The 13,228-nt window shown below is 41.9% G+C and overlaps 1 protein-coding gene across 1 annotated transcript; it reads left to right on the top strand.

Annotated features, from left to right (window-relative positions):
• The first annotated feature begins 5,722 nt into the window (after positions 1–5,722).
• LRAT (lecithin retinol acyltransferase) lies at positions 5,723–11,924 on the top strand. The gene is made up of 2 exons (XM_021938886.2): positions 5,723–7,213; positions 11,352–11,924. The coding sequence occupies exons 1-2, from the start codon at positions 6,674–6,676 to the stop codon at positions 11,502–11,504; spliced, it is 693 nt and encodes a 230-aa protein (XP_021794578.2). The 5' UTR covers positions 5,723–6,673; the 3' UTR covers positions 11,505–11,924.
• The last annotated feature ends 1,304 nt before the right edge of the window (positions 11,925–13,228 follow it).

The following is a 13,228-nucleotide window of genomic DNA, read 5'->3' as shown; positions in this document are numbered from 1 at the left end:
TGTCACTTAAAATTTCTCTGCAATTGAAGATATGTTATCAAAGGAGCCATTGATTTTCAACACCAATTGCTGCCAAACACTTGCTCAATCAATCTCTTCTTGTTTTCCTATGGAATTACTCCTTTACTGCAGTATGAATGACTTATTTTTTTCCTTTTAAAACAGTTATTATGGATCCTATTAGGTTTTCTAAGTACTAGACAGTGATTAATCTTCTTTTTTCTCATAATTACTCCCCTGAAAATTGACTAGCAGTTAAGACACTCTGAAGAGCCTGAGTAATTTGATTTTTGTAGGCTGGTGCTCCATGAACCCTTGGAGGAGTTTAGACAGCATCTCATTCCAGTCTAGCGCAGGCAGGACACTATACACATGAGGCCTCTGAGGCCTCAAGAGAGTCAGCAATCTCACAGAGCATCAGATGGGAGTATTTAAAGCAAAGCATGATATTAAAAGTTATTTGTCTTTTTGTCTCTAGAATGTCTAACTATTTAGGATTTTTGAAATATAATAACAGCATTCATTGCTCCTCTGGTACTTGATAGTACCGATGCTTCTCAAGCCGTTCTGTTTGATGATAGCAATACCCAATTTCTCAGTACATTTCCTATATGAATACAGTGGCACTGCAGCTGTCTTCTGCATTTCTGAATATGTAGCCAAAGGCTATAGTCATATTTCCTTTTGTTAACAATCCTGGGTCATCCAATATTCATATCTATTATTGTCTCATAATAATAAATTAGGATCAAAAGGAAACAAGATTAACTTATAAAGTAGTTGCTATATTTCTTCCAAGTGACGAAGAAGTAACATGGCTTGTTTATTGTTTATATGTGAAAGTGGAATATGCTTTATGTTTTCTGGGCATATCAAATGTTTTACTCATTTCTTGATATCATTTTATCATTTCTGAAATAGACATTTGGGGTATTTTCTGCTTTGTGAGAGGCGTTTTTGAACAAATGACAGGTTTTAGTCTTTGTTTTTATGATTATAAACCACTTCATTGGTGAAGAGCCAGAGGAACAGCTCTGAGAAAGCTCCCAAATCTGTGTGCTGTGTGCTGGCTGCCTAGTGACTGTCTGTGTCCATTTTATTCAACTCCAAAACACTTTCCTGCTTCTTGCTCACCCCTGTGCCCTGTGCCAGTACTCAGAAGGGGTCTGTGAGTAAAGGCATGTCCTTTGTCTACACTGCGTGCTTGGATGACTGTGCTGTCAAAGAAGAAATGGAAAAGCCCCTCTGCCTTACTCTGTTTCTCTGAATAATACAAATTATTACATAATGTGATCATCTGCATCACATTATGAATTTTCATAGAATGCTGCAATGTATTTGATTCTGTTTAATTCTCAAAATAGCCCTGTAGAATATTATTTCCATTTTAGAAAGACGGAATTGAGGCTCAGAGGTGGCAAGTGACTTATCTGAGTTTATTTCATTGTAAATGGCACTTCCAGGCCCTTAACTCAGAATTTCTGCCTTTCTGCCGCCTTCCTCTGATCACAGCTGCCTCAGCTTGTTGTTAATTTTATATTTAGCTGTATTAATTGGTGCTAGGAGTCTTCATAATGCTAAATGTAAATTCTTTGTTTTGTTCAATGTTCTTATTTTATGGTTGGCAAACAAAAACAACAAAACAACACTGACAACAACAGAAACAACCAACTGAAGCTGCAGCTTTTAATCTTTCTAAAGACAATAGGCTAAAGTGAGGTCCTCATAATAAGGTGCTAGTCACCAGGAAGGAAGCCAGGGAAAATCTCCTCCCAGGGGGTAATTGATCCCTATTGGCCTAACACTGCATGTAGCACTGAGTTAGGAGGCTCCATGGAGAAATGTCTGCTTATTTTCCTCTGCTGTCAGAACAAAGTTCACAAACACCTTTGTTTTCCCCACACCCTTGGTGTTAGCTAGTTAGGGCCCCTATTTATGTCCAGGGGACAGGACCTGGACATTCGTAAAAGGACTGAATATAGATGGATAGCTAAGAAAAAACCAAATGTTAAGATTACCATTATTTATAGCCCAACGATTTAGTATTCTAAAAAAAAAAAAATCCAAGAACAACAAAATAATCCCTAAGAAGGACAAGAATTTTAAAACATGCAGTTTAGAAAACCAAATTAATCAGGCCTAGGGCTCAAGTAAAAGAAAATCTGAGATATGAAGTCTGGAACACTGGGTCTACATTCTGCTCCTGACTCTGTGCCCTTGGGGAAGACACTGAATAGATGGCATACTATTAATCAGAACCTTAACCAGCTCTATTCTCACTATCCCAGTAAAATGATGTTAAAAATTAGACCTCGTGACATGAGAGAAGAGGGGAAACTAATTACAGATTACAAAGAAAGTGTGGGATCTAACTTTAGGGTGAGGTGTTTTATTGAACCTTTAGGGTTGGTCATAACACCTGCCATATAGCAGGTATTCAATAAATGTGGTTAGACTGATGGAAAGGCAGGCTTTCCCAGTGATGGTAAAGGACCTGGGGCAAAAGAGACCTGTGGTTGAGTCCTGATCCCTACACATTAACACAGTGACTAGACAAAGTTATAAGCCTCCATTTCTTCCTATGGAAAATGGAGATAATACCTCATAGGGTTATGAGGATTAAATAAGAAAATGCTTAGCTCAGTGCCTAGTACATAGGAAGCACACTGTGAATATTAGTTATTATTATTACTAATACTGTGATCATATCTTCCATCCAAAGACTTCTCTGAGGAGCAGGGAGGATCCAAAGAAGCCTGCAGGTGGGAAATCTGTTATCCTTCTAGGACTTTAGACTTCTGCGGAACTGCACCTCCTCCCTCTCCTAGTTCTTAAGAACAGAAACTCTCCAGGGGCCTGCGGTGAGGTAGCCGGTGGGAAGATGAGGTGCAGAAGTAAGGTGGGCCCTGCGAGCCTCAATTTCAGCCTCTTCTGCGCTGAGACCCAGGCGGATCTTGCTTGGCCTGTATGCGTTACTGGGGGAAATGGACGTGGGCCTGAGTGCCGCAGGTGCGAGGGCGCTGCCCCCAGGCCGACGACCCAGCGGGGCCCCTGTAGCTGTCATTACTCCTTCTGCAGGCAGGTAGGAGAAGCGGTGGCCAAAGTGGGAGTCGACCGCTCAGCGCAATCTGAGTGTTGGCCGGGAAAGTCTAGGCTCTTTCTAAATCTCGCCGCCAGACCTGGAGACCCATTCGCATGTATTTAAGGCTTTTGCACACAGAACGTTATCACAGAATGCAGCCACCTTTCTTAAGATCCGGGAAACCAGAGGTCTCTCCAGCAACTCAGGGTAGAGGAATTTCTCCTATCTCCATGTGACATCTTCTGATTTAGAAGAACTAATGTTAGATTTCTCTTGGGCCTTTCCACCTACAGCGATAGTCTTCCCTTTGTTTAGCTAAAATTGAGGCAAGCAGGACAATATGATTGGGGGCATGAGCCTATTAGCGTGTAAACGTATTTACATGAAGTGTGCCTCTAGGGAGCCATTCAGAACCGACCTCTCAACCACAGAAATAGATGAGATTTTGAGAACATTGAGAAGCTGCCTTTTGCAAAGTAAATTTACCATGGTCCTTGACGAAAGGGGGTCGGGGGCGGGGAGAAGTCCAGCCGAGAGAGGAGCTCATTCCATGCTATATTTTTGCAGCTGAAAAGCTGCCTAATCATCGCTAACCGCTTCCCGCATAAGAGTTCTGGGAAGACTCCAGAAAAAAGGCAAATGAAGACTTTCAACTGCCTCCTTCGGGCTGCTGCTTCCGGAAGCCGAAGCCCTAGCACGCAGAGCAGCAGGAGAGGGCTGCTTTCAGGCAGTTCCACTGAGCAAAACAAATTCATTTAATGGCATAACGTTCTGGCTTAAAATTTGGAATTTATCAGAGGCAAAAATATCGTTCAAGAAACTATGGACACTCCGCGCCCTCATTCATTTCCATGGCAGCAGGGTATCTGCATCTTGAGCAACCTATAGAGATTCATGCCTCGTATCGCTCTCACCTCCTTTCTTTTTAAAGGAAAGCCCTTTCCAAAGAAGGCGGCCAGAAAATGGACCCCACCGGGGGAAAAAGAAAAATGAAACGCAAACCACCTTGGCACTGCTTGCGTCTTCCAAAACGCGGTGGGGACAAGACTATTGAGAGTCTATAGGTAATTCTTTTATATATATAAAATGTATACATATGTATATGTTTTATACACAAAATTATATATATATATAGTTGTATGGAGCCGTGAAGCAATTATCCATGCTTTTGTCTCCCTCAAGTTCCCCAGGTGGAGGCAGTCATAATCATTATAAGCCGCCTTAGTGACCACCAGGGACGGAAACCGTTAATTACCACGTCTCCTTTGATCTCCACACAAGAGGCTTTGGTATTGGCGCTTTCCAAGAACTGGACCAGAGGAGCCAGTTCAGAGTCTGACGTCAGTTCAGCATTTAACGTACACACCGAGGTCTGGATCAGACTCCCCCGATTTTAGCGAAGTGTGTTAACTGCTGTGCTGCTAGAGGCTAGCAAGCTCCCTGTGCGCAGCTGATTAGTTTCAGCAACTCGCCACCTGGGCGCTTTTCTTTAAATTTGGGGAGTAAACTGCGAAAACAAACAAAAAAATCTCCACGTCCACTGGCTCTCTCCCCTTCCCCAACTTCCTCTCTCGACTCGTTTGTGGGAGTTTTCTCCTCTTTGCTGGAACTATAATGCGATGCGCAATCGTTTGTGAATGAACAAAAGTCATCTGCAAGCAGGGCGACGGGGACAGATCGCTGACGGCAGATTAAGGGTGGGAGCAAAGGTCCGGCCTCCAAGGATAATGGGGAGCCGTCTTCCCCCACGCCTGGTCTCTATGGCCTCCTTCGTCTTCCAGGTAAGATGAATGTTCCTTCATCCATCATCCGCAGAGTACCCTCCCTCAGGCGTGTGTAGAATCTGCTGATGAAACCTATTAGCCCCTACTGGGCAGCTTTGTGGAGCCAACCGACGCTCTTCATTGTGGTCTTTGTCTGCAGAATTTAAGCATTTACATAATGCATTAGCACGGAACTCAGCACCGGGTTGGGGACACCGCGTGCCGAGCCTGGAGGGGCTAACGCTTCAGCGGCTCCCTCACGCGGCAGCGCCCTAGGACCACCCTCGAGGATTCACTGGAGTTGGCTGCAGGCGCGCGGGCAAAGAACTTAGCATCTTATCCAAGTACTTCGCCTTCCTTGGCCATCTCCGGGATGTTATGCTTAAAAACATAAAAATAAAAATAAAAATAAAGGGAGGGGGGCAAAGTTTCGGTGGGTGAACTGAAGCTGGGTCCATGTGACCCTGAAGCCAGAGAAATAAACTTAACAGGAATCTTGCTTTCCTGGCGGACGTTGGACCTCGCCGTTTTTCATGCGGACGGTTGGAAGCTTCGTGCTCAACGGCCACAGGTGCCTAGGAGCGCAGAGAGGCCTCGGGTTCGAATCGCCGGCGGGCAGGGCCTGGACTCGCGGGTAGCAACCTCCGCCCCCCTCCCCCACGCGCACCGGCTGAGAGCATGCGGGATTTACGGCATTTGAAAAAAGAGGGGCTGGGCGCGATGGCTCACGCCTGTAATCCCAGCATTTTGGGAGGCCAAGACAGGTGGATCACTTGAAGTCAGGAGTTTGAGACCAGCCTGGCCAACATGGTGAAACCCCGTGTCTACTAAAAATACAAAAATTAGCCGGGCGTGGTGCCTGTAATCTCAGCTACTTGGGAGACTGAGGCACGAGAATCGCTTGAACCTGGGAGGCTGAGGTTGCAGTGAGCCCAGATCGCGCCACCGCACTCCTGCTCTGGGTGATAGGGCAAGGCACCTTCTCAAAACAAAACAAAACAAAACAAAACAAAACAAAAGATTCGGTCAGGAAAGAATCCGCAGGCATTCGAGGCGCTCACACTTTGCAAAGTAAATTCAATCTCTTTATTAAGCCGAAGTCCCGGATATCCATCCTTTCAGAGGGAGGTGGTCCAACTCAGAAATCTCGCCCAAGAGGATTTTCCACCGAATACGACCCGGAAGTGCCAGGAACTCGCCCAGTAGCGACAGGTGCAGGACCTTTCGTCCCGCCACACCTTGGGACTCTACCTCTCTAAATAGAGCGCTTAAAAGCCGGTAGCGCAGCCGGGATCCGGCGTCGGGAAAGAATCACCGAGCAGAACCCTGGAGCTAGAAGGCGGCCCGCCCCCCTTCCAAAGAAACCGGGATCCCGCGCCCTCCCCTCCGCGAGCGCCGCGCGCAGGCGGCGTCCAATCAGTGAGCTTTCCGGGTCTGTGACGGCCTTCGGCTCTGCCCCCTCGACGGCCATAAAAAGTCACAGCAAAGCCTGCACCTCCGAGCACCGCGCGCGGTCCTGCCCCCGGCACTGCCCACAGGGGCGCTTCTTCTCCGGCTGCTTGTAGCACCGGTCTCACTGTCCCCGCCGTCAGCCACCAGTTCCTTATCAGTCTCATTCCCCATTGTGGCTTTACTGAGCCCGTCGCCAGGCCTCGCTGTCTTCTTTGCCTTCCTCTCTCCTCCTCAGCGGCCGTACTTTGCGCCATACCTCACCTGGCCTGCAGGTGAGCAGTAGCGCAGCGCCCCTGTCCGGCGAGCTTACCTTGCCCAGCCCGGCCCTTGCCGGAGTGGCACCGGCACCTCTCCAAGACTCCCTCTTCCCAGCAGGATGAAGAACCCCATGCTGGAGGTGGTGTCTCTACTACTGGAGAAGCTGCTCCTTATCTCCAACTTCACGCTCTTCAGTTCGGGCACCACGGGCGAAGACAAAGGGAGGAACAGTTTTTATGAAACCAGCTCCTTCCACCGAGGCGACGTGCTGGAGGTGCCCCGGACCCACCTGACCCACTATGGCATCTACCTAGGGGACAACCGTGTTGCCCACATGATGCCTGACATCCTGTTGGCTCTGACGGACGACCTGGGGCGTACGCAGAAGGTGGTCTCCAATAAGCGTCTCATCCTGGGCGTCATTGTCAGAGTGGCCAGCATTCGCGTGGACACAGTGGAGGACTTCGCCTACGGAGCTAACATCCTGGTCAATCACCTGGACGAGTCCCTCCAGAAGAAGGCACTGCTCAACGAAGAGGTGGCGCGGAGGGCTGAGAAGCTGCTGGGCTTTACCCCCTACAGCCTGCTGTGGAACAACTGCGAGCACTTCGTGACCTACTGCAGATATGGCACCCCGATCAGTCCCCAGTCCGACAAGGTATGACGTGTGACTCCCAGGGAAGTGGGCTCCGCGGGATGCCCCCTCCCATCCCTGACCTTTTCTCTTTCCTGCGAGTAGGGATCTAATTCCTGGACACCTCCACCACCACTTCCATACCATTCTTCTTTCTTTTTTTTTGAGACGGAGTCTTGCTCTGTCGCCCAGGCTGGAGTACAGTGGCGCGATCTCGGCTCACTGCAAGCTCCGCCTCCCGGGTTCACGCCATTCTCCTGCCTCAGTCTCCCGAGTAGCTGGGACTACAGGCGCCCGCCACCACGCCCGGCTAATTTTTGTATTTTTAGTAGAGACGGGGTTTCACCGTGTTAGCCCAGGATGGTCTAGATCTCCTGACCTCGTGATTCGCCCGTCTCGGCCCCTCAAAGTGCTGTGATTACAGGCGTGAGCCACCGCGCCCGGTCTTCCATACCATTCTTAAAGTTCTAGATTAAGTAAGGAAAGTTCTAGTGTTCCTAAGGTAGGCTAAGTAAATAAACAAATGGCAACATGCCTTGCAGGATCTCTCGAAATGCACAGAGAAAGGGTGTGGCAATGCAGGACCCCTTCCAGAGATTCCAGAGCTGCCCAGTATTGCTGCAGAAGTCATCAGGTGTCCACCCACCATGTAGTTCAAATGACAAAGGGCAAGTGACTGGGGGCGGGGTATACAAGAAATCAGTCACCGCTGCTTGCAACTTTAACCAAGAATTTCACTTGAAAGGAAGAGGTCCAGAGTTTATATTTAATCCATAACACTATAAAAACAAAGTGTGTGACTTTAAAATAAGGAACCACGCAGTTTTCTCCCTTTGAAAGCTGCATAGAGGGATTTTTCATTGTTTGCTATAAGCTATCAAAATTCCCAGTAATATGGGCTCCCTGGTAAGTCCCTTATTCTTGTGTTGGTGCTTCAGAGTTGCATTTTCCTTGGTATGCTGAATTCTTTCTGGGTTGGCTTTAATCCCCATCTAGACTTCCTCATTGTTAAGCATCCTTTACCCATTAGCCCTAAAGGTAGATTAGAGTGTTTATGGATTCCCCAGAGATCAATACAATTAGTTTTCAAGAAGAAATGTTAAACATTGGAAGGTAATTTTTATGAGTATTTTGAAAAACAGTATTTTTTTTTCAAAAAAAAAAACAGAATTTAAGATTATTAAATTAGCCACAAATCCAAAGGGAAAAATGGATTTTTATTTCCTTTTAAAACCTCTTAATTTTTAAAAATAGTTAAGATTTTAAGCCTGAAACTTTATTTACAATTGGAAACTTTCTCAGCCTTCATTGTACTTGTTAAAGAAGTCATTGTTAATGTTCAGTCTTTATAATGGAAACCTGGGCAGTAACATAATGAGCTTTAGTGTTACTCTTCATGTTTAGATATTTTTGGGACCAGAAAAATCTGAGTCAGTTTTTTTCATGTAACCAGTTCTTAATTGCTCCACATCTTGGTTAATTTTTTTGACCCATTTGGGAACATCTTTCTTTATCCTCTGTGGGAGAACATGGAAGTATTTTGCTTTTATAGATCAGTGTATGAAACTCCTTGTAGATTTTATAGAGCCACAAAAGACTCAATCTAGGAATTCTTTTCCAAGTAAAATAAAAATACAGTTAGAGCACTGTGCAGCGATTCAAGAATCACAGCTCTAGTCCAGGCCTGTTTAGAAATGAACTCCACCACATTTACAAACACTGGCTCCCAAAGTGTACAAAAGGAAACATGTCAGATTTACTTAGGAACCAAGCAAATCATTTCTCTAAGGAAAAACAGTATTTCTATCAGGTAATTAGGAGTTCCCCGTTCATGGAACACATATAGTGCTGCATTATATATTTCTACAGAAAAACAGTAACTAAGGCTTTTGTAAGGTAGTAAAATATTTAATCTGCATAAATAACTAGTTGGAGTAGTTTTTCATCTTTGGAAACTTTGTCAGGGTTTACAGAAGTAGAGAAGTGTTTTAATTGCTGTTGCTGCATAGCACCTCTTGTGAAACTGAGTTTTGTCTTCACTTTGAATGGTCTAACAAACAATTTGGCCACAGAGTAGATTTCCCGGGAGAAAAAAAAGTTTTCATCCCAAATTTCCTAATTCTACAAACTGTTTTTGAACATGCGCTGAGAGAAGTAGGTCATTAATACTGAAGGAAGGACTGGTTTCTACCTTTTGGAAACATAAGAAATTATTTGATTCTGGGTCTGATTGTTGAGTTCTCCATATATGCAACTAATATTAACATGAGAGTTACAACGTTGCCTCTTTCTTAAATTTGAGTTAATAAAAACTCTCAAGAACACACTACCCCTAAGGAAAACACTGCAATTAGTTTGCAAATGAATGAACTGGAAAAGAACATTTACTCCTTTGTGGTAATACTCTTTTTTTTACAAGTTTATAAGTCATAAAATTATGGGATTTTTATAACGCTGTTGACAATCAGTATTTTGTAAACTAGAAATTCCTTTGGTTAATAACTATTACTATTCCTTATGCTTTTACTACTATGATTTTTTCACTTTGTTAATACTGCTCTTTCATTGCCAAAAATGATGGCAAATGCCCCTTTTAATTTGTGTGGATTGAGTGCTCACAAAAGTGTTCCTACAGACTTATTGACCCCTTCTAGAAATTTCCTACTGTTGAGCACCACTAAAGATGCCTGCTGGTCTGCTGACCAAGTAAACAGGGCATTAGACATGCGATGCTTCTTGAGAAAAATCTGCGTTTGTGGGAAATACAGTCCAAAATGATTCTGATTGACTTAATTGTAAATTATCAAGGAAAAAAAATAAGGACAACTGTATGTACAACTTAGTCATTTACCAAAATATATGTCTTCCATCAACTTCCTTTTTTCTCTGTCCTGAAAAACTTCAATTTGATCTTCACCACCTTAAAATAGTATACTTCTCAATACCTTGCTAGTTTATTAAAAAGAGACAAATAGTATGATAGAAAAATAGGCCAACATCTAGATAAGAGTTTCACACTTGTTTAGGTATTATGTAAAAGTATGGATAGAGATAACCATACTGTCGGGATGGTGTATTAAAACTTATTGAACTTGTTCATTTTATTCCTTAAGAATTTGGAAACCTAGCTGCCCAGTCCCATGTAAGCCACTGTAGAAAACCCTAAAAGCAGGTACAATGCCATGTCTAGAAAAAGAGCTTAAAATTAGTATGAATAGCAAAACCCATATAGAAATGACAATCACTGCATTCTGGCATCGATGGCAATATGGTAGAGATAATTGTCAACAAAGACAGTAGTAATAATAATCATTGTAATACCTTACATTTATACAGCACGTAGAAGAATACAGAGTACTTGTGCATGAAACATCTCAGTTAATCCTCAGAACAATTTGAGTGTTCCCATGGAGGAGCAGAAGAGAGTAGCCTGGACAGGTTAAATGACTACTTGAGGTGACACAGCCAATAAGAGCAGGAGCCAGGACTCAGACATAGGCCATCACTTTCGAGTAACATTATTTTTCTAAGGAAAACATTATACATATTAGAAGGATGCATTCCTCAGGGGTAGGGACAATATTTGTCTTTTTTTCCAGCAGCCGGTTATGTGTCATATAATCGATTCTGAATTTAGCATATTTAGTCAGGAAATGGAATTTGACAATAAAATTAGACTTTCTATACCTGTAGATTTTGAGATTTATAAAAAAGTTATTATTGGTATCATTAGATTTTAGAATGGCAAATTGGAGGAATTGAATCTACCTTTAATTGGCCAAATTTTATTATTTTTACTCAAGATTAGAGACACCTCTTTGCTCATCTAATTTTAAAATATGCTATTGTTATTGATAAGCACTTTGTTGTTTTAAACCTTTAGTCCTGAACAACTATGTGGTTATACTTTCTATAGTTTCCTATAAATGCTGTATTTACATAGGCAACTGCCATTATTAACTTAATTGCCTAAGGGATCATTTCTACTACTATAGGGTATAGAATCAGAACCGGACTCTTAACATTGTAAAATTTTTTGTAAGTCATAAGAGAATTTCTAATTCTTCTGGTAGACAGAAAATAGCTTCAAAAACTGATTTACTGTTTGATATATTCTTGGATTTAGCCACCTTTTCTAATTTTCCAAAATTTTATTTTCCAGTTTTGTGAGACTGTGAAGATAATTATTCGTGATCAGAGAAGTGTTCTTGCTTCAGCAGTCTTGGGATTGGCGTCTATAGTCTGTATGGGCCTGGTGTCATACACTACCCTTCCTGCAATTTTTATTCCATTCTTCCTATGGATGGCTGGCTAACTTCATACCCCCATGTCAGTGTGTGTATTCTGTATGTAAATATTTTTATATTTATAGAGCATCAATCAGTATAAGCATTATTGAGAAAAATGTGACCTGTAACACTGTGTTCTGGATAAAAATGTGATTAGGAATCACGCAGAGTGCTTACTGTGTAAGCCCAAGAACAAAGGCTTTCTGAATCTTCTCAGGCAGTTCAGATTTAAAGCACCATCCAAACCTTGGAAATATGACAGGTTGTGGTAGAACTCAGCAATATGAGAAAACCAGCCCCTAAGATCATAGCCACAGGCAATTAATTGTGTTTTTTTTCTCTTGTAATCCTTGTATTGTTAAGCAGAATTTGGAGATTGGAAGACTTACATTGAGACCAGTAACTTTACTGTAAATTTACTTTGTTTCATTGAAAAAACAAATTGGTAAACTTATATTAAACTGGAAGAACTTTCCTTATTCAAATGAAAACATGTTTGATGACTGGTCAAAAAATAAGCTCATAATCTATTTTTTTCATGTAGTATATAGGTCAAGAATGTTTTATTGTCATTACGTGAAACCAGTATTGACAAATAGTACTTTAATGATATTGGCAAATAGTACTTTATGATAAAGTAAATGACCAGAATGATAAAGTAAATGACCAGAAAGTATAGAAATCTGTGTTTTCCTGTAAAAACAGCACCATAGTATCACTTGAATAATTGGATTTGGCTTTACTTACTAGGAAGCCTGGAATTCATCATTTTTTTCCTTTTATGTGCCACTGTGGTTACTTTAAATCACTCTCAGAGGTAAATGGATATAGGATTGAAGTTATGTGGGTATTTGGCATGTGTGTGTGAAATAAATATGTAGATAGTCACATATACACAGACTGAGAGACAAATTGTTCTTGATTGCTTTATTATCATAATACTAGTGTGGTATAGAGTATCTATAGAAGTGAATGTAAAAGTAAGTCCAATCTATTTTCTTATGTCCTTGAATTTGTAGTGTTAACTTGTATATATGTTATTGGATGGGCTGTCTTTTAAAGCATTTACTAATGTACTATGAAATTTTTATAAGCCTTCCGATTTGTTTTCTAGTCACTTTTCTCCATATCATTTTGAATTATAGTTTATATCCTTAAAAGAAGGATGCCACAGCAGTATGTAAAATCCAAACAAGTAGAACCCAAACAAATAAAATTGTTTAAAATAATTTTAAAGTGGCTTAGTACTGCCAGTCATGTAAATTGATTTTGCTGAGGGTCTTATAAGAATTGAGATATAGCAATGGTAAAACAAGTATTCAAGCACTTTTACAAAATGACCAAATTCTTAAAATGAAGCCACAGCTAGACTTGCATTTCTTAACTGTCTAGAATCACAAAATAACAATTCAATCATATTATGAGTGAATATGGGGAGGGCGGGGCCAGTCAATGATAATCTGAACAAATTTTAAGAACAGGATTTTAGATTAAATAATGTTTTATCATCACTAATTTGCCCACAACAAACTTAGTGTTTAATTTTTCAAATTAAATATTAACTTATTTAAGTCTTATAAATAATTAAAACATTAAATGGAACACCACAGAATATAGGTGTTCTCTGGACCTATTCCAACCACTTAAAATTATCTTAAGTATGCATATATAAAAGCAACAACTATGAGAACTACTGTCTTAATGGTTTTTCACTTACTATGTATTACCCTTGTAGGAATAGTTTAAGTAA

Source organism: Papio anubis, chromosome 3, assembly GCF_008728515.1.
Source record: "Papio anubis isolate 15944 chromosome 3, Panubis1.0, whole genome shotgun sequence".
NCBI lineage: Eukaryota > Metazoa > Chordata > Mammalia > Primates > Cercopithecidae > Papio > Papio anubis.
The sequence above is the reverse complement of the archived record's forward strand: the minus strand, read 5'-3'. Positions and strand labels throughout refer to the sequence as shown.

What these genes read in the sequence shown, in the direction of transcription:
- LRAT (XM_021938886.2), top strand. Translation starts at nt 6,674, where the DNA reads ATGAAGAACCCCATGCTGGAGGTGGTGTCTCTACTACTGGAGAAGCTG. An exon ending in TCAGTCCCCAGTCCGACAAG is followed by an intron (nt 7,214 to 11,351) that starts GTATGACGTGTG and finishes TTTATTTTCCAG; the next exon opens with TTTTGTGAGACTGTGAAGAT.